The sequence below is a fragment of the Coturnix japonica genome, chromosome 8 (genome assembly GCF_054131305.1).
Source record: "Coturnix japonica strain WE chromosome 8, WE-NBRP24, whole genome shotgun sequence".
Lineage (NCBI taxonomy): Eukaryota > Metazoa > Chordata > Aves > Galliformes > Phasianidae > Coturnix > Coturnix japonica.
Window position 1 is genome coordinate 22,595,390 of NC_140670.1, and position 20,824 is coordinate 22,616,213.

Genomic DNA, 20,824 nt, shown 5'->3' on the forward strand with positions numbered 1-20,824 from the left:
TTCATTAGCTGTGGCATTATTTGACTCTAGGGGTCTTGGTGTAAGTGCTGTGAGCAAAGAGCATCCCAGTTCTAGTTTAATCTTCTGCTTTCCTGGCATTATCCCTGTTCTTTTTTCCCATATCCTCTTTGGTGCTGAGGGGACCGAGGGACTGAATGTTTTGTGTAGTTTTTCAGACTTGGTTGTCTTATTTGTCCCCTCTTTGAATGGTCCTCGCCCTCCTCTACAGGGAGCTGTTCTTACATCTGATCTGTCTCCACTTGTTCCTTATTCCTCTTTTGTTGAGAATTAGGGATGGTATGTTTAGCTATCTTTCAATTAATTTAGAGGTAGCAGGTGTCACTTCAGAAGGGTTTGTTGTATCCTCTTCTGAGTCTCAAGGAAACATCTTTGTGCTTAATCAGAACAAATGTTCCCAGAACCAGAAGAAACATACTGTTGATGGTATAAAACAGGTTTGTGGAACAAACACAGTTACCGCTGCTGGCATCTAGGAGGAGTTGAGAAGAGGTGGTCTCTAGCCATGCAGTTGCAAAACTGACAGTCCTGCTTCCTTTTTCTTAAAGAATATTATATTAATATCCATACATGCTGAGGGTGGAATTGAGATCAGTCTAAAAAAGATTAATCATAGAAAAATAGGGAGCTTCTTGAAAAGTGAAGGCAGGGCAAGGAATTGATCCTGATGGATTGCCCTGGGGAATCAGTAGGAATTTACTGATGGCGCAGCAGGGAGTGGAGCTGGAGGTCAGGAGAGATCTCATCTCCCAGAGGCTGAACAAGGAGCATGCCTGCCAGCCTCATGGTCCATGTGCCCCTGATCAGAGCATATGCTGCAGTCCTGTGTCTGACGCTATTTTGCTGTAGGGTTGATCCCTATTAGTGTTGCTGTCTGTTTGGTTTTCTCCCCATCTATCCCTCTCTAAATTACAGTATTTTTCTTTGAAGACATATTTATCTGAGTGAAGCTGGTCTGAGATGAGTCAGAGCCTTCTCCTCTGTAGCTCCTGTCAAGATGGCTTCAGTGGTATTTCTGTTCCTTGACTCTGTCCTTGATTGTGTCTTGAAGGGATGCTGTACTTTGTTGGCATTAAAAATAACATTCAAGATGACTGCAATTGGTGGGTTTGGGAAGAAGAATCCTTTGGTTTATTTGGGATTCACTTTGGGTCTGGCAGCCCAGCAACGGAGTAGGAATGCAGACAGAGCCACTGTAATTGATCAGTATATATTTCCCATTGTAAAGGTTGATAGCACTTCTATCTTAAAGAAAAAATGATAGTAATAAAAAAAAGAAGGGGGAGGGGAGAAGGGGAGTTGGACATAATAAAAGCAATATATATAATAATTATAAAGCAATATATATAATAATACAATAATGAATGTGATGCAGAATGTAAATGGTATAATCCTGCTTGCTTCCCCTGCAACAGCCAGTGTTGGCAGAAATCTGGAGTTCTTGCCCTTTTCCTCAAGCCCTTGGGATAAACCAAGGCTCCTTGCTATAAAAATCAGCTCCCTTTTTTTGTGTGTCTTGTTTTGCATTTACTCATGCAGTCAGAAAAGGATATATGCTAATACAGAGGGGAAGCATTAGAGGTCAAGTAATGCAGGGTGCCTAGGGTTTGAATTGTCCTACCTTGCAGATTTTAGTGTCCCTCATGCAGCAGTCCTGCCCAGAGGCTGGTCAGAGTGATGTGACCTACAAACACACTGCTGTAGCCCTGGGGCACTACACTGCTAGCAGCAGGCTTTGTTGATGAAGTCTGGAGAAGAGAAAGGACCCTGCACTTGACCAAATGAGAAAGATGTTCAGGGGCCACTTCATAAATTTCAACAAGGTAACCAAAACTGTTCCCATCTTTGACTACTTTAGAAAAGAAATAATTATGGATCAAAGCACACAGAGCCCTGGGCAGTTCCCAGCATTGACATGCAGACTGCTTGGTGTGCTTTCTGAGAGCATCAGTTGTAGTCTGACTGCATGTTTTGCTCTGGTTTTCTTCTTGTGACTGCATGAAGGCAGTGGGTACCACTCAAAACTAAGGTCAGTCTTGGTGCGGTGTGGGGGAAGCACACTTCAGTTGGCGTTTTGAGGGCATCAGGTGCTCATGTTTGAGTTGTACCTTGGCAGGAGTGAAGCCTTGCTTTGACTAAGCCTCCAGCATAAAGCCTATTCTGTTCCCTGCGGTGTTTCCCAGCTAACCAGGCCCTTTGCTTGCTTTGCAAAGTTCAAGTGCTCCATAGGCTGTTGCAAGTTCCAGACCTGTTCTATCAGCAATGAGAAAGCTGCGTGGCCTCGAGGAGGAGGAGTGGGTTTGAGCCTGGAAGAGCTCTCCCACCTACTGAGAGGTTTCCAATAGTCAAGGAAGGATGGGAAAGCGTTGTGTAGAGCCCAGTGCAATGCTACCCTCTGTTTGCAGGGAAATTGAGCCATAAACCACACCATGGCACACAGAAACCATTTTAATTTCAGTCTCTGCTGGAAGCACCACATGGAAAAAAAATGTGATCAGTATAAAAAGAAATGTTTATGTTTCTAGGAGCATAGACCTCCCAAATAATTAACATCACTTGACAAACTGCTGTTTAAAATGCAAGTGGTTTAAGTGCTGCAGCTCAACAGGCATTTGTCACAGGTCTGGCGTAAATGTGATGCCTGCTTCGGGTTGGTTGAATCCTTAAAGTAAAGAAAATCTCTTCTGGTAAACATCTCTTGCCTAAAGAGAAAGTCTTCACATTTTTTTTTGTTTGGAAAAGCTAAATGTTAGAGAACTGGCCAAATGGCAGCTTGGTGACAAAGGCATTGGGCATACGGTTTAGGAAAGAAATAAATCCTGGACTTTAAGGGAAAAGGCTTTTGGGAGGAAATTTTTGGAAGCTACAACTTGAGCTCTACTTTGTATGTCTCTAATATTCACTCGCTCAACTAAAATTACTTGAAATGGAATCTTACTTTTCTCTTGGGTGACTTAATTTTCTCTTGGGTGACTGACAGGAGACACACAGAGATTGTTAAGAATTGATATTTTCAAAGGTTAAAAGGAGACTGAAATTAAAATAGAAAAGGAAAAGAAAAAAAAGTCTGGAAGATAGAAATATAAGGCTGCCCATAATGTACTGAAACATCCCAGATCAAAACGACTTATGTCTTTGCACACCAGATTCATATTATGAAGTACAAAATAGAGCCTTAAGAATCTAATTGCTTTTACAAAGACATTATTGATGCTGTAAATTCCATGCAGCTTGGAAAAGGAAAATTGCTCAATTTATTTTCTGCCCATCCTGAACTAGTTCAATACTGCCCTCTGAGTTTTCAATTCCAAAGGGAAAGAGACCCCAGAAAGGGGCTGTCTCCTTCTATTTCAATTCTAAGTGAAGCTGTATGCTTAGAGGGAATGCAGTTCTGAGAATCCTGATGAATGATGGTCCCTCTCAAACGGTGAGAGTTGCTGTTCTTCTAATTTCAATCCTTCTGTTCCTCAGAGGCTCTGCTAAATTGGCTGAAGAGACCTTGATCAAGTGTCATGGCTGTGACAGGGTTTCTGGACATACTCAATTCTGTCCAGCCCAGTGCTTGAGCAAGGGTAGTTGATTCAGTGTCTAGATATCATGTCTATATTCTGTGGCTTGGAATTTGCGTGGTTACTGGCTGCAAAAGATCTACTTTTTCTTGACTTACTGCATTTTGAACGTGGCTTCTAGAAGGCTTAGGTGTGAAGATGGGCAAGGCTGACTTTGGGATACATTAGAAGATCTTGTATTATGCTGTAAATGAATTCCTGAAATCTCTCATGTTTTGAGGAAAGAAGACAGACCACCCCTTGGTTTGTCAGGTCCACCTCTAGCAAAGTACTGCCAGAACAACAGAACTTAGATGTTTTTATTCTCTACATCTGGGGTGCTTCTGCTTGCAAAAGATCTGATCCTACTGTGAGATTTTCATCTGGGCTTAGAATTCTCACTTGATGCAAAGAAATGAGCAGTTCCTGTTAAATATAGGAATTAAGATGATCAACACAAAGATCTGCAAGCTCTGATTGCAGATCCCTCTGCCTCTGCTTAAGGTGTTAGAAGTGGGTATGGAGACGCAGGGATTCCAGCTCCCTGTGTCCTTTTTTGGCAGTGGTGCATTGGCATTTATCATACAAAGGATAAAGCATTCAGGCTATCCATTCCCATGGTAGCAAGGATAAAATGCAGAGGGATATCTGAATGTTCTCCAAATGAATGTGAAAGGGTGTGAAAGTCGTTCAGCCTATCTGCAAGAGATGACTGCAGTTCTTAAAACTGCTCTTTGCCAAAGGTCAGGTAACCTCAGTGACTTGGCTGGAAGATGTTTCTACCCTTTTATCTAAGCAACAACTGCCTGTTCTCTCTTTACCTGCTTATCCGTTACCTCACAACTTCAGAGACCTTCTCTCTCTGCACCCACATCCAGCAAAGCTGCTCTCTGGGGACTTCAGAGGGTCATCTCATTCTGATTGCAATTCTGACTTAACAGTGCACAGGTAATTGCCTGAAGGAGATTGAAAAGTTATTTAGCACACGTAATGGGTATCTCACATTTTGTGTATTGTCCTTGACAATACAAGTTTTGTATCTTCTAATCTTGTACTTTGGTAAATCTGTGATTGAACTGTCATGAACAAACCATATCTAATAGGTCTTTTTGCATGTAGCAAAATCAGTATTTCTGTGACGTGTGTGCCTGGTTCTTCAACTCGTGTGATGCAGGAGGAGGCATGGCAGTGTGTAGGAAGCTGCAGTCAAGTGAAAGTACAGGCAAGTTACCTTGAATACTTTCAACACATCAGAGGAGTAACTTTAAGAGTGTGCAGTCTGGGAAAATATAGAGATGGGTAGCAATTTTGTACTTTTGCAACTTCAATTTGATGTCAAATAGCGTTTTTATCTGTATGCTGTATATATAACTGTTGGGCCTTGAGCTTTTAGTCTGAAGTATGTTTTGGCCTCTACAAAATCTGAGAGGATTGGAGCCCTTCCATGTGCTCTTAGAGTCACCTCCAAGCTGTCTTCTGGTGTGAGATTCAGCATAAAGATAGCAGGTAGAGTTGCTTTGAAAGACAGGATGCCTCTCTACATGCTCTTATCCTCAGGCAATATGGATTCAACACCCTTGGTCATTTCCTGGCTGACCTGTTGCAGGAGGCGCTAAGAAAAACAAGTTCCTGTATGGATTTCTCCAGCACCTATTTATAGAAAAGTGTTAAGTAACAACTTCGTGGGCCTGGCATGGGAATGGCTTGGAAGGACGATGGAATACTGTTCATGCTTTTTGTTTGGAATTAGTGCCAGGGATGCTGTTTGTCTTCGTTACAATAAACGGTAACTTTATTCCCTGATTGGCCATTGAAGTTTCAGGTTTGAATTCATAGGGCCAGATTCAGATGCAAAAGAAACAGAGTTAATGACTGGAAGGGCTGTTTAAACTGGTGCAAGTGATGAGCTGCAGAGCCAGATGGGACTGGAGAAGTCAGTAATTTAGATTCCTCTTCTCCCTTTGGAACAAAAAGTGAAGATTAATGAAGGAATACACCAGCGGATGGCCAGATTCTTGTGTAAGCAGAGAAATGTTGCTATTTCTTCTGTTTTGCTGCAGCAGCACTCAAATTATTTGGCTGGAAAAATAATATTTTAATTGTATATGCTGGCTAGTGCATCTGATTTTGGAGAAGAAAGGATGGCAAAGCAAGCAGAGGCAAAGTTTGTGTGGTCTGAGCTCTCCTGGAGAGAGAGGAGAGAAGAAATGAAGATTTCAGTAGAGAAATGGTGGAGGAGGAATTCAAGGAAGTACATTGCTACTGTCATTCTAAAGGATTTATGAGGTGGTTAAACATGACCAAACAGTAGAGTCACATTTTCGTGCACCTGCTAAGCTGTTAGATCTAATAACTCCATTCCTTAAGGGTTTACGTGCTGCCAAACGTAAGCAGGAAAAAAGCCGCTGGGATTAGTATCTTCTAGGTTGAGTTAGACTGTGTACATCAAAACCAAAAATTAAAGTGCAATTTCTCTTTGTCAGTGAAGAAACCAGAAGACCCTCAGTAATTACATGTTTAAAGGGCTTCCTTTTTAGGACTGCTTTGGCTCTTTATTTTGGATGAAAGTCTTTGATATCAGGGTAATGGTTGTGGATGTAAACAGTTTTAAAAGACTGTAGCAACTAACCACAAAGCGAGCAAATTTCTTGCACTGAAAAGGGAGCTTAAAAAAAAAAAAAAAAGTGAAAATATACCAAAAAGCAGAAGACATATTTAATGATAGTACATCTACAGTGCAGAAAGCAAAAATCTAAGTATTACATCAACTCCAGAAGGGTTTTGCAAAAGGTTCATACAGCGATCATTGTTGTGCTTGGAGAGTCATGAGAGCAGTCAGGAAATTGCTGGTGTATCTGTTGGGGTGGAAGATCTCCCCCATTGTATCAAAACAGGCTGCCCAGGGAGGTGGTGGAGTCTCTGGAGGCGTTCAAGAGACATGGAGATGTAGCACAGAGGGACGTGGTTAGTGATCATGATGGTGGGAATGGATTGGTGGTTGGACAAGATGATCTCTGTGTTCTTTGCAACCTTAACGATTCAAAGCTTGTAGAGCTGAGCACTGTCCTTTGGCTGTGCCATCACCTTGCTATGTGCAACCCTGGCAGCCCTGCAAACCCACTGCTTCTGGGTTTGGACATGTCTTTGCAGGCAGCCCCCAGTAAAAGAAGAAGATGAGCTTAGATATCTGAGAACTGTAAGAGGGGAGCCTTTTGCAAAGCATTCTTTGGGTTTGGAAAAACAATCACAACGTTTTAGAAGAGCTTGTTAAGTTTTAAATGTGGAGGGGGTAAGGAGCTGCTTCCAGCAGGTGTGCTGTCACCTGCAAATAACAGTGGCAGTGAACTTTAGAAGGAAGAGCGTGAAATAAATATGACCAAAGCACTGCATTTTTAAAGAAGACTAACGCAAAATGACCCAACCTCAAAGTGAATCTAAATGGATGGTTTATATTAGGAAAAATGGCACACTCTAAATGTAAATGTCATGTATAAGAAGAAAAACTGCTTCCTGAGATTCTTTAGAAACAGCATTACGGCTTAAAACTTCATGGTATGTGGTAGTGAATGATAAACATAATCTACACTGTCCAGCTGGGTAAGAAGAGAAGTAAAAGAACAGGCTCTGGGTTATATATCCTGACCAACCAGATACTAAATTAAAGTGAAGCCATCCACACACGACGTTTGCAATAAATTCAAGCAGCAAAATGCGGAAGAGACAGCAAAGCCACTGGAAATTTCACTGTTTCGATCCAAAGTTGTCAGCATTTATGAATTGTAAGGAATGTTAATCCCTTGTTCATATATGCTGCTCTAAGGCAGGAGCACATGAGCTTGGTGCTGAGTGTACCCCTGCTATGCCCAAGGATGGGTGTTTGGAGCGGCACAAGGGATATTAAGGTGGTGAATCTCTGGTCTGGTTGAACCTGTGTGCTCTTGAGGCTGCAAGCTGAGCTCTTTTCTGATTGCTGTGATCTAAGCTCTAGCATTTTGGTCTCTGAACGTATTGTGGCTTTGAGGTAGTATGAGAGTTAAATCACTGTAACCTTGGAATATTCCACTTAGTGCAAGTGTTTCCTTGGAGGTGAATGGTGCTGTCCCTGTCCTGGAGTATGATGCTATCTCTGCAGAGATATTCATACTTTCTGCCCTGTATTGGGGAGCCTGTACTATTCCAATGTATTGTTCGCTTGCTTTATTATGGAGATACTCAGCAGAACCTCATTTTTTGTAGAGAGCATAGTAGGAAGGTGTAGCCAGTCTGAGACTTCTGTCTCGCAGTGAGAAGTGCTCTCTGGTTAGGGAGCAGAGCTAAGAGATGAGAGGCAGTCAGCTGGAAGATGCTTTCCCAGTGCTCTATGCAGACAAGAACCATGATTCAGAGATGTTCATCATTACCCTCTTAACACCCTATCTCTTGTCATTGGTGACAGAGGGACTGAATTAAGAAAAGCACTTTGCTATAGCTCACTGTATTATAAATATGCAATACAAATGGTCTGTTATGGGTTTAACTCTGCTTAGATGCAAAGTCTAGAAACACATCGTTGATTTCTCACAGGTACGCTTCAGAGGTAACTCCAGGGCCTGAGTTCAGAACAGAAGCTTCACTGACTTGTATTTCCTTTGCACCATTTGGTGCATTTCTCCATTTTCTACTCTCTTAGATTGCAGTTCCATTTCCATGTTGTTGTTGCAGTGCTTTTAGGTTTGTCTTATGCCTGGTGTCCACTGTTCCCACCTCCCTCCTTGTCCTGAGAAATATGTGAAGTTGAACCTTAACAGATTACTACTTTTTGTGGTGAACTCTTAATATTCAAACTTCCAAGCTATTATACCGTACATGGAAAATGTGCCCAGGATAAACTTTCCATTAAACTATTTAAATTGGAAGAGACAGCTGGCACATCTTCAAGTATTCCAGAATTAGATCCCAAAATACTGAGGCTAGTTAATCTTTTGGAAGAACAAAAACTCTTACTGATTTATATTTAGCAGAGGGAATGCATTTTAAAAACACAGTCTATATGAGGCCCCTTGAAGAAAACATGTTTTACATTGATTTGTAGTCCATGGAAATACTACGTGGCCATAAAATATTTGCAGTTGGGCTCTGTTTTTGTGTAGCTACCTCTTTGCAGCGTGAGCTGTCATTAACCCTCCTGGCGTGGCTGCTTTGCAGGCTGTGCAGTGAAGCACAGCTACCTTTGGGCAGTAGTTTTGTGCTTAACCTTGCAGGAGGGAAATGGAAAATGCACCTTGTGCTATTTTGGAAACTCTAGGCTGGGTAGATGAAACTTTGGAGGAACTCTATTGTGAATACAGGTGTAAAGTGTTCCATGTGCATAGCTCTGCTGTATACTGAGAAAATGGATAACTGGAGTTATGCTTGGTTTCACTGGCTTATCCCAGGTAGACTATAATGCGTGATCCTGCAAAGGGCAGTGGCACCAAAGGTGGTCATGGTAACGCTGGTGACAGAATTGCTACAGATGTCTGTGGGAGATGCTGAATGACGACCCCCTAATTAGGGGCCTACAGGTGGTTAATCATTACATGGTATCACTACAGAAGGTGCTGACTTTAAAAATTAATTTACAAGGGGAAGGGATTTCTTTTAAAAAGCCTTAAGAACATATAGAAATGGTTCTATATTCTTACAACTCTTTTCTGATATGATCTTTTTGACCCAGAAAGAGCCATCCTCATGCTGCTTGGCACTTTGGACTGCACACAGTGCCAGCAGCTGGGTTGCTCTTCCTTCCTGGGGTCACCTCCCCAGCTCTGTCTTACCCTGCTCTTCTTCCTTTGTGTCTCCTGCATTTCGAGTCTTCCTCAACTTCCTTTGCACAGAGGATCACACAATCGTGGGATCATTAAGGTTGGAAAAGACCATTAAGATCATCTAATCCAACTGTCAACCCATGACCAAAATCACCACAAACTATGTTTCTCAGTGCCACATCTTTGGGCTCTGTCCAGGAACATTTTTGTTATATATCTCTCAGTAATTTCCACAAACATTAGTTCAGACATAACCTTTCTACAAATAATTAAACAGATTCATTACTCCTTTATGGTTCTTATATCTCCTTTGGCCAACCATATTTTTGCTCTCAGACTTTCTATAAATTAATCAGAGCAGAGCTTTTCTCCCGTCTCTCCTAAGCTTTTCTTGTCTCCCTTTTCAACCTCTGTACAAACTGCCACCCTCCTGACCCTTGCTAATACTCATAACCTCCGTATCATCTTCAAGCACACCCTCAGAAAGCCTTGCATCCGGGCTGTAACGAAGGACGTACTGTTCAATGGGTTCTGCTGAGGCTGCTAAAAAAGCCCCACACCCAGGTCATTGCCTGGCACTCCTGCAGAGGTTATTGGCTCAGCATGAGGAGTGGCCAAACAGGATCCATCACTGCTGCTCAATGAAGTCATTTTCCAAACTGTAAGTGGTTCTATGTTCTGTCCGTACTGCCACTTTTTTGTACCACTTCTACTGGTTTTATTATTCTCGGTGGCTTGAAAAATAAACGGAATCACTTGGCATGTTCCTCAAGCACTGACTACTCCGCATCGGTCAGTTCTGAGAGATGGATCCATGGTGGATCATCTTGCAAAGAGCTCTGGCTCTTGTTGCCTGCTTTTTGTAGTGGAGGGGCATCTCACAGGCATCTACAAAACCATGCTTGTCTTACAACTCTGCTACTTTAGACACTGCTTTGCTTTTTTCAGTCTTAAAAAAAAAGGAAGTAAAAAAAAAAAAAGTATAACTCTAAGCCTTACCCGAGCTGGTATTATCTCCTTTCATGTACATGTTGTCTGTCTGCACCTGTCTCTTGTCTCCTAGTTTGCAGTTTAAGTGGAAAATCTTACACTATGTGCTAACCTGCTCTCTTGATACATCTCATCACTGCTAAAATAGCACAGATGAAAATAAGTTACGTTTTGGCTTTGACTTGTTTTGGAGTCTTGGATGGGAGTGCTAGATCTGACCTGCTGGCTTAGATCCACCTTGTAGATAAGTCCCTAATTCACTAAAGTTTAACCCAAGATGCTCTATAATTTCAGGTTGCCTGTATTTAATGCTCCAGAATTAACCCTTTGCATTTCTATCCTTCTGTGCCCTAACCCCTGCAAAGCTGCAGTCCTTGTGCAAGGGCAAAGCTTTGTTTCCCGGTCATCTTGTAATGCCAAGATCAGTAGTTGACCATAGCGACAGCAATCTGATAGAACCATTGTCACCACAACAGGCACAGAGAGAGCTGGTTGTAGCCTGGAGATAAGCGATTATTTCTTCAAGAAAAGCAAACACATTTATAAAGGCACTGAAAAATGCTTTGTTTTTACATTAGCACTTATTTATGGTTCCTTCTCTCCTGTGCTAATGCCCAGGATCAGGCTGCATGTGAAGGAAACAAGGTTTGCAACCCCTTTCAGTTTCCCATGGTGTTAAGCTAATATTTGTTTTTAGTAAACCGTATCTCGAAGCGTGCTTAGAAAAATTCATTTGCAAAGCCTCGCACAAGGAGTTTGCTGTGCTTTTCTCCTTTTGAACTTCGATAATAAATGTGAAGGATCAGTGGAACTAGCTGCTCTGTTTCAATACCATCATTTCCCAAAATAGGGAACCATCTCAAAAAGCAGGCTGCATTATGATTATTCATCTTGTACTTGGTTGTTTTGTCTCCCTGTGCTGCTGGTAACCGTGTAGCTTTGGAGAAGCTGTGCAGGTTTTATTTCAGGGCTAAGCCTTTCCTCCTGCAATGATGTTCCCAAATCCTTCCTTTTAAATGCACGTGCAGTAAGACTGGTGGGCAGATAAAACACCTTTGTCATTCTCTTTGGATAATGTCAGGATTTTGGAACCCTTTTCTTCTTTCATAGTGTGGTGGATTGGACATTCTCACCTGTTTTGTACGTCAGTCCCTGGGCTCTGGTCTGAAGTCTTTTCTCTGTCCCTCATTTCTGAATGCTGTTCATTTCACATGCTTAAATAAGTTTATCTTAAATACTTTGCAGTTAGTTTTCAGTCTGAAATGGGTTTTGACGTGATTCTGGTAAGGGCTTATCAAGAGATTTTCAACTGGAGAAAAAATGTATTTCTAAAAAACAAACTGCAGTCATTCTTTTGCTGCATTTAAGAAATCCCAAGCCTTGAAGGTTTTCATTTTGCAGAGCATGAATACTTGTGGTGAAAACCTGCAGCAGGCTTTGGGACACATTTTCTAAGCTGAGAACATCCAGTTCTCTGGGGCTGCCTTTTATAGAACAAATGGGTCTTCCTCAGGCCTTGAGATCCAGGAGCCCAGGGACATTTAGCAGACATGCAGGGAGAATTGTGTTACCTTTGGGACAACATTCTGCTTTTTTAACAGCCAGGGCTCCAGCAAAGAGCTCTTAGGATGCTGAAGGAAGAGTGGCTTGGACTGCTTCACACTGTGGTTTTCATTACCAAATGAAAGGATACAAATTGCATCTGTTGTTGAGCATGAACTGGAAACGGCAGCCTATCCCATCCTTAAAACCATGAGAGTAAGCAAATGCTGATCTTTGTGACCATCAGCATGAAACCTCTATGGAGACCCATGGTCCTTCTCTAGGTTTGCAGCAGTTTGACACAAGAGCTGGTTTTCTGACGTGATTTTGGTCTTGTGACTTTTGTCACAAGATTCCAGTTGTTTGCATGGTGCTGGCTTGTTGCTACAAGTCCCATTTGTCAGCAGGAAGTATTTATGCCTGACTCTTTTACTACCAGGTTGTAGCATGGGAAACCTACAGTGACCTTGAACATGCTTTCAGATTTCAACCTTCTTGTTTGTTTGCAAATTTTATTTGAAGCAATAACTTTATTTCTCCTTTGTACATGACTGATAAGTCAGCTTGTGGGAGACAGGGAGTCTGGAACTGGCTTTTGGTTAATGCAGTCTCTTTTGGTTTGTGTGAAGTCAGATGGACTTTTGCTTGGTTTACCAACTGCAGCTCCAGGTTTGTGATCTTCACTCAGCTCTTCATATAGAGAAAAAAATAACTGAAGCCTACTTGCAAGGGCCCTAGGTGTGCTGTACCAATATTGCTGGTAGCAAAAGCTGAGGTTGTCAAAATGTGTAGTTAAATAAGTGAATGGGAGAAGGCTGGAGTCCAAGTCAAGCTCAGTTTGAACAAAGACTTAAAGCTCATGATTTATTTTAGCTTTAGCTGGCCAAGAAAGCACAGCAATGTATCACCAGACTGTGTTTCCAAAGTGACAGTTTCCTTGTCTGAGTCCAGTCTTAGGTGTTTGTGTTGCAGTTTGAGGTTGTATGGTGTGTTCTCCTATTGGAGTGGGCATACTGTCCTGAAGAACTGAGTAAAGATATCATATTCAGCCCATTGCTTTCTATTTTTCTCCAGTAATTAGTGAGATGAAAATAAAATGCAATTTTTTTTTTGTTTAAAAATAAGTGTTTTTTTTTTTTTTTTTTTTTTTTTTTTTTTTAAAAATTAAGTTCTTTTCCAATCCTTATCTGCCTGTGTTCCTCATTTGGGAGGGTAAGAACACATCCTATGGAGAGATGCAGCATTGCTATAATCACAGCCAGACTATCCAGTAAAATTAGAGCACAGAGGCAAGGAAGTTGAAATGTCTGTGCCTTTGTGCTGCACAAATTTGTTTTGGTACATGGCTGTTAGGAGTTTCAGTTACAAAATTCAGATCTGAATGCACAGGTGTCATGAATGTATATTTGCTATTAGGTTCTTGTGAGGAACAGGAGAAGGAAAATGACTTATATTCCATGTAATCCTTAGCATCAAATCACTTCCAGCTGGTTTATCTCTCATTTAAAGCATTGATGAGAGCTTTTAAAGGTAAATCATTTGGGTTCCCTGCTCTGTTCTGAAGGGGTAGCACTGAGAGACAGAACAACAGGGGGATGACAGCAGAAAGCTGGAGTGGCTGGTGTGGAATTTGAGTCAAAATGTTCTCATTGGAATCCATGTTCTGTTGGTACTTGTTGATTAACACAGTAAGCCTCAATCATTGCAATTTCATGTAACTAGAGAATAATACTGCCCCAAAGACTGGGAGAAATAAAGTCCAGGCTTTATATTTCTACCTCTCAAGAATTACATTAGAGTTGTAATCATTGTTTTTATGGTAGCTGTATAAAGACATAACTGTCAGCAATGAATTTGTACGAAGAATGGGTATAATTAGTTTATGTAGCTTGTGCATTTGAGAAATAGAGTTTTAAAGCATACTGTTAGTCATGCAAAAGCAAACTGACGCACTGCTAAGGTCATGTGTGCTTTTATTGCATCCCTCAGTTTATCCTGGAATAATTCATTATTTTGCTGGTACTCTGTTTCTAAATCTGAGCATCTCCTCCCAAATGTATGTGCACAATGCAGTTTGTTTGTGCACACAAGGAAAAGGAAGCAGATGACTTGTGTTTGGTATAACGATTGTTCTGTGCTTGAACTGCTGCAGACCCCCTGTTGAAAATAAACTCATGGGTCCTTCCATTCATGAACAAAGCTGCTGTTGTGACTGTGTTGGTTGTGCGTTGACTCTTTGTATAGGGCTTTGGTTAGAGAAAGATGTAATTTCCTCCTTGCTCCCTCTCTGCTTTAGTCGCTATGTCATAATGTGCAGATAAGGGCCTTCATGGCAGGTGGGATCTCAGCTGAGCTTCCCATCAGCAGAGGAGAGAGGAGAAGGGATTGTTGGCTGGGGAAGGAATCCAGGTGGGTTATTGTTGAGCGGTGCTCAAGAATTATTTGAAACCTTTGTTCCTTCATTCTACTTTCAGATTCCATAGGTGGCTCATTCCCGGCCTCCTCCCACCGATGTCACCACAAGCAGAAGCATTGTCTCCCCATCCCACAGTGTGGAGCTCTGTCCATCACCCCTCTGCTTTTCCACCCCCACACAAAGGGGTCCCAGATCATCATGGACACAACACAGAAGGCAGTGAAGCGCCAGGCTAGCTTCTGCAATGCAATCACCTTCAGCAACAGACCCATTGTTATTTACGAGCAAGTCAGGCTTAAGGTGAGTAACTGCTACCTTACTTTGTTGGCATGGTAGCTGCTGGGAACATGTTGGGGTCTACCAGGCTTTGATGCTTGCAGCAGATCTTCATCTCATCCACAGTAATCAGATCTTGGCCTTTAAGGGACCCCAGTTTTTGCATGCATCATGCAAAGCAGCTTTAGTGGGCAGACAGAGAGGATGAGAAGTTAGCTACTGTATTTGGTTCCACAATGACAGCTTTTCTTCCTGTAAACAAGGCAGCAGTGGGGGTCGTCTGGTCTAGAGGTGAGAGTTAGCCTCTCCATGGCAAAGAGGTGAGAGGTGGAAAGGCAGGTGAGGAGGACCTAAAAGTGAAAGAGCTTGGTGTGGGTGATAAAAGGGTTTGGCTGAAAGGAGCAGTTACTGCTGTCAAAACTGCTGTCTGAGAAAAGGATCTTTCTGACAGACTGCTGACTGCTTTGTTGAGTCAGTCTACTGACAGCAGTAATGTCAGAGAAGAGAGCATTGCAGACATCACGTTTTTCTCACAGGCATAGACTGATTTCTCTTCCTTTGTGTCTGTTGTAACCAAGAGGATGGAGTTATAGCCCTTCTGCTGCAGCTCACATGAAGAGTTCAGCTCCTCCACATACTCTGGGAGCTGCTTCCCAGTGGAATTCATCCTTACCCCTAGGAAATGAAGCATCTTTCAGACACCCTAAGGAGCTTGCAGCCCATTGCGCTTCATCTAGAGATTTTTCCTATCCTTATGCCTTCCTACTTGCAGGACTGTTTTGCATTCCTTGTTCATTCTGTGCCTTCCACTGGCACAGCGTGGTTCATCATCTTTGGCAGATTTAGCTCATAGCATACAAAGAAGATCAACATACAAATCCTTCATTTGTGCTCAGCGAGTTTTCCAGAGCTTCCATCTGCACGTAGCAACTGAGTCTGGATGATCCTGCTGTTGCCCATCATTGGAGACTCCAGTGTGCTGGGACCGATGGCAGCACATCAGCCTTCCCTGATAGCCAGAAGAAGGGAAAGGAAGGAGAAAGACACTTTCTTCTGAAAACACAGGGAGATTGCAGAGATTTCAGGCTCAGGTCCAAAGGCAGAAAATCCCTCCTACAGGTTTGCTTCATTTTCTGTAGAGTTCTTACTGCTTCCACTCAGGCTGGAAACCCAGCAGGACTTGCTCACGTTGCCTAATGGGATTTTTTCCACATTGGCCAGCAGTTTGGGCAAACAACCACAAAATAAAACCACCAAAAACAACAAAATGACTGGGAAGAGATGAAAGCGACATTTCATTTTTGAAAACATTATCAAAGGTTTGAGTGGGTTTAGTGGTTTAGGCAAAGGTTCTCTATTATTTCTTTCTCATTCTGAAACAATGTAAATATCTCAGGAAATTCGTGCTTGTTTATCACTGTATATTTTAGGACTTCAGCTTGCATAACATATATGAAAAATATTCATGCAAATGTTTTGTCTCTGCACATGAGGATTTGGAGCAGAGCATCTATTGGAAGGTCTCGTGGGAGCAGGAAACAGCAGGCTGCAGCAGAACTTGTTCCCTGGGGGTGGATGGAAATGTGAAAATGCCTTTGTTTTCCTATGAAGTCCATCCCACAGTTACCTTGTTAATGTGTGCCTGTGGAGAACAGCCTCTTAGAGGTTTTGTTTCTTACCAACTGAAGACCAGCCATGAACCCAGTCATTCAGGCCCTATAAAATCTAAACTCCCTCCAGAAAACCAGAAGAAGGAGATCGGGAGAATGGATTCTGCATATTAAATATTGTCTCTAGGTTTTATTCTGAGATTTCTTTGCAGCTTTGAGTATCCCATCAAACAACCAAGGCTGTATAGGCTTCAGGAAGATTTCCTTTCTTCACTTCCAAGATACATGCCCCAGTATGGTTTCTTCTGAGTAATTCAGGGCTCTGCTAGGGAGTGGGTTGACTTTTGCAGGAGTAAAGAGTAGGAGCCTACTCTCTGTGGGAGCAATCATAGCTGAGCAGTTTGGGTATGGATTGCATCTTTTTCTCCCCTTCTGGTACCCGGGGGACCTCCCAAGCTTTTGTATTAGCAGTGGTTGCTGAAGAGAGAATTTGGTCCATCATTAACCATTGCCTTTTTTAGCAAAGCTGTGTATCCTGTGTCCAGCTGTGTCTAATTCTTGGCAGGCTTTATACTGGATTTTAATTTGAATATTAGTTTGCTTGTGGTCAGATTGTATTGAGAACTGTTTATAGGTGCTGATTAATACATGGAAAGTGTGCAGCCTAGATTAGCATATGAATATTTACTTGTGCAGCCTGTGATTGCTGTGAAGTATTGGCAAGAGACTGTGAAAGAGTAAATTGTGTGAATAACAATGAGGCCATATTTATCTCAGTCCCAAAAGCTTTTAGGGCTTGCAGTAAATTTGCTACAATAAATAATCCTGGCTGCTTCTTGGAGTTCATGCTTATTCCCTGTTTTGGCACTCATATGCCTCATCCGACCCTTATCAGTGGGGGCATGTGATCCCATCCCATCCCCACCAGGGATATAAAGGAGCATCCCGTGATTCCCAGGAGCTGAGGGCAGCTCTCAAGTGTTTGATGTGTTTCATGTAAACAGTTGAGGTGCTTGGCTGGGCTGAGGAGGGATAAAGAGCAGCACTTGCTTAACTGAGGAGCTGTCTGATGGTTGATAACTCTTTTCTGAAGCCCTGAGGTATTTTGGCTGAGACATGAATAAAGCAGAAATCTCAGGGCTTGTTGTGCTCACGGGGGCAGGTTTACCTTGGAGAGGAACGCATGAAGGAAAAATGCAATGTTTACAGATGTTATTAGGAGAGAATTCAGAAATCCAATCCCCAGGAGCATCATCTCCACCTGGGGTTCTGCTGACACCATGGAGACCACCTGCTTCTGTAGGAGAATGAAGACCTTGTGCCAGGGGAGTGTTTGGGTGTGTTTAGGACCCACTGCCCGCTCCCCTCCTGTCCTCCTCAGACCAAGGTTCAGTTCAGTTGAGGAGAAGCCAGTGGCTCTGAAGGCATCTCTGCCCTTTTTTCTGATCTCTTTGAAGAGCAGAAGGGTGTGTATAAAATGTGCAGATTTCCAGAATCTATTAACAGATGCTCCTAATGATTATCTGGGAAAACACAACACACAGCTAAAATTAATAGGCTTTTCCCCCAAAGAAAGATAACATCTATCTTTGTGCCCTGTCTATTCAGTATGGTTAAATACTTCGAACTTTGCTTTTCCACATGCAAGTCCTCTGCTGAAAGATGTTATTTCATCCAGTCTGACAAGCTAGAGAGGAGTAAGATCGTCTCCCTCTTAGCTGAGAAACCTAAAAACCCCCATGGTGGTGGCTGAGATTCTGAAGCCAGTGCTTTTCCTTCAGGTCTTGAGAAACTCCATCATCCAGCCACTGTGTAGAAACAGCTCTGCTCCTGCAGGTGCTGCCTCAGCTGAGATACAAGCTCATATGGCCATTTTTTGGGCACATTTTGTGAGAGGACTGTTCGTAGGGCAAAAGGAATTACCCTAGAAATAGAAGTTGAGTCATCGTGCAGCTGTAATTACATTTCATCTCTCCCTGTGGATTTAATGTGATTCTTTTTTATATGTGCATTGTATCCTAACTATGCAGCACTGATGTTTGCAGACGGGGTAGCTACAGCAGTATTTGGTGGGTAAAATGATCCCTAAATTTGGTGGGCTCACTTGCGTGGTGGCTTTTGGTATTTGATGGCAGAGTCTGTGGTGTGCATAAATGCAGTTGTTTGAGTGCCAAATGCTGTTATTGCTGCTGTTCTCTTCACAGATCACCAAAAAGCAGTGTTGCTGGAGCGGGGCCCTTCGACTTGGGTTTACTTCCAAGGATCCTTCAAGGATTAACCCTGACACCCTGCCGAAGTATGCGTGCCCTGACTTGGTTTCCCAAAGCGGCTTCTGGGCCAAGGCTCTGCCAGAAGAGTTTGCCAATGAGGGGAACATCATTGCCTTCTGGGTGGACAAGAAGGGTCGGGTTTTCTACCGTGTGAATGACTCTGCTGCAATGCTCTTCTTCAGCGGAGTGAGGACGGCAGAGCCTCTCTGGGCTTTGATTGATGTCTATGGGCTCACCCGCGGGGTGCAGCTCCTAGGTGAGTGCTGCGTGAGCTGGGCTTGTGGCTGGGTGACACTGAGCCATCCCTCTACCCCTTCCCATAGCATCTTGCCACCCTGGCCTGGATTAGTTTGAGACATAGCACTTAAATACCGTACCAGTGGGAGGTGGGACCAACCACTGCAGTGTATCGCTAGAAGCCATTTGTAAGTGGATTTCTGCTTGGAAGTGTTGTGCTGACTTCCAAGCATTTTCTGGAGTGTGGCACATACCTTGTAAAACCTTTCTTTATATTGTACTTGCTTTCCCCATGCCAAAGCGGGGAAATGAACTTTACATTTTAGGGATGATTCCTGCCTGAATGACACTGCTGTGATTCTCTGGCTGGGTTAGTGAACAGACTTTAAGTATGAATCTCATCCAGATTACTGAGGGAAGCTGTGGCTGGTTTTGCTAAGGTGTTGCTGTCACAGAGGAGTTAGATTTGTGCTCTGGAGCCCAAGAATTGGAAATGCAGATGGAGCTGGAGGACTGGGATAGGTGAATGCCCATGTCTTCAGCCATCCTCAGCTAAAATTGAGGTTATTCGCGCTCCTGAGGACTCAGGCTTGCCCCAGATGTGTGGTCTTGGCAAAGTTTGGGATTTTTGAGTTTTTCCATCTTAAACAAGCCATGTTCTGATAGTTTTGCCTCCTTTCTGTACTGTTTTTTGCACTAAGAAACACAGCAGCAGGTCAGCCTGTAGCAACCTATGTTGCATGGAAGTGGTATGTGAGTTCAGGATATGAAGAAATAGGACCAACCCCTTCTTGCTGCATGATTGCACAAGGCAAAGGAATTAAGGGGTTTCTCGGCAGCTTTTTACTTTCCTTTAGGAGTAGAAAGATTTATCTTTTGTTGTGAATCAGGTTGAGTCAGAGCCACTGGGCAACCATTCTTAGGCCAAGAAAGGTGATATTTGAATTGAGGTATTGGAATTTGGGCAAATGTCACAGTAAGGGCTCAGTGAAGAGCTTACGAATGACTCAGAACCCTCTGGACTGGTCTTGTGAGATTTGGCGCCTTGGGACTCCTCTGCCTGATTAATGAGGGCCCATAACTCTGGATTATGTGTTTCCTTTCAAAACACTCGAGAAATGGTTTCCTCTCCGTCATCCGCCCCTGCATTGTCCTAGTGTCTTCCATATCCCTTTTCACAAGGGAAATGTGACTCTTGCCAGCCACTGATTTGCCTCTAATTTAACAGGCTCTGAACTCTCACTGCAACCCTGGTGGGTATAAACTCTCTGAATGAAGCAGGCAGCTTCTGAGTTTACACAGTTGGCGTGGAGCTCAGATACATATTTATAGCATGTTCCAGCAGCCTTCAGCAGGCTTTAATACTAGCAACTGTGCTGAAACATCTTAGGCTTGAGTCCTCTTTATCTCTATTCATTATTACACAGCACTAAAAAATCAGAGCGCTGAAAGCCTTGGCTCGGTCGTCTCTGGATCATATAGGCATACCCACTGCAAAGCTCTGCATGCGTGTTAGTGCTGTAGACCACACATATAGTATGGGACAACTTGCCAAAAACTCCCGGGACTTGACAAATGGATTTCATAGCTTAGCTATGAACATATGGTCACATTCAGTCCAGCACGGCATGCAGGGCATCTGATGGAGGCTGCGGATGCTGGAGTGGTATGTTCAACAGAAGAATTTCAGATTCCAGTTAGGTGATTTATTTCCTCCTCCCTTCACGTGTTCCTTGCTCCTGAGCCTTGCTGTTTTCCCAATGATCGTAGGGTTGCTGTGTCAAATTGCATGCATTGCCTCCATTTGATTTTATGTGTGCTTCACCCAGGAATCTGACCAAAAGCTTTACCATTTGTGGTGGTTGTCTTTCTGTTCATTGCAGAATTATTCCCTCCCTGCTCCCAATATGTAACTTCTTTTCCAAAATCAAGCTTGTCCTGGGGGAAGATGTGCAGCAGTCAGTTCCATGTCACTGCAAAATCCCAACCTGTAGGGAATGCTATGTGCATTTATGTCCCCAGGAATCAACTTCCAAACTTAGCATTTGTCTTATCTGTGTTACAGTAGCAGTCCCAGCAGTTAGGGACCAAAAAAGCAATGGCGAAGTCCAGTGAGGCTGTTCCTTACTTA

At 42.9% G+C, this 20,824-nt stretch overlaps 1 protein-coding gene across 4 annotated transcripts in view; it reads left to right on the forward strand.

Moving 5' to 3' along the window:
* The window catches only part of NEURL1 (neuralized E3 ubiquitin protein ligase 1), a 128,272-nt gene that overhangs the window by 60,741 nt on the left and 46,707 nt on the right, over nt 1–20,824 (forward strand). For all 4 annotated transcript variants that reach the window (XM_015867113.3, XM_085555260.1, XM_015867115.3 and 1 more), the window contains 2 exons: nt 14,359–14,600; nt 18,391–18,712. In XM_015867113.3, the coding sequence (XP_015722599.2) occupies nt 14,359–14,600; nt 18,391–18,712 (564 nt within the window). The remainder of the gene's footprint in view (nt 1–14,358; nt 14,601–18,390; nt 18,713–20,824) is intronic.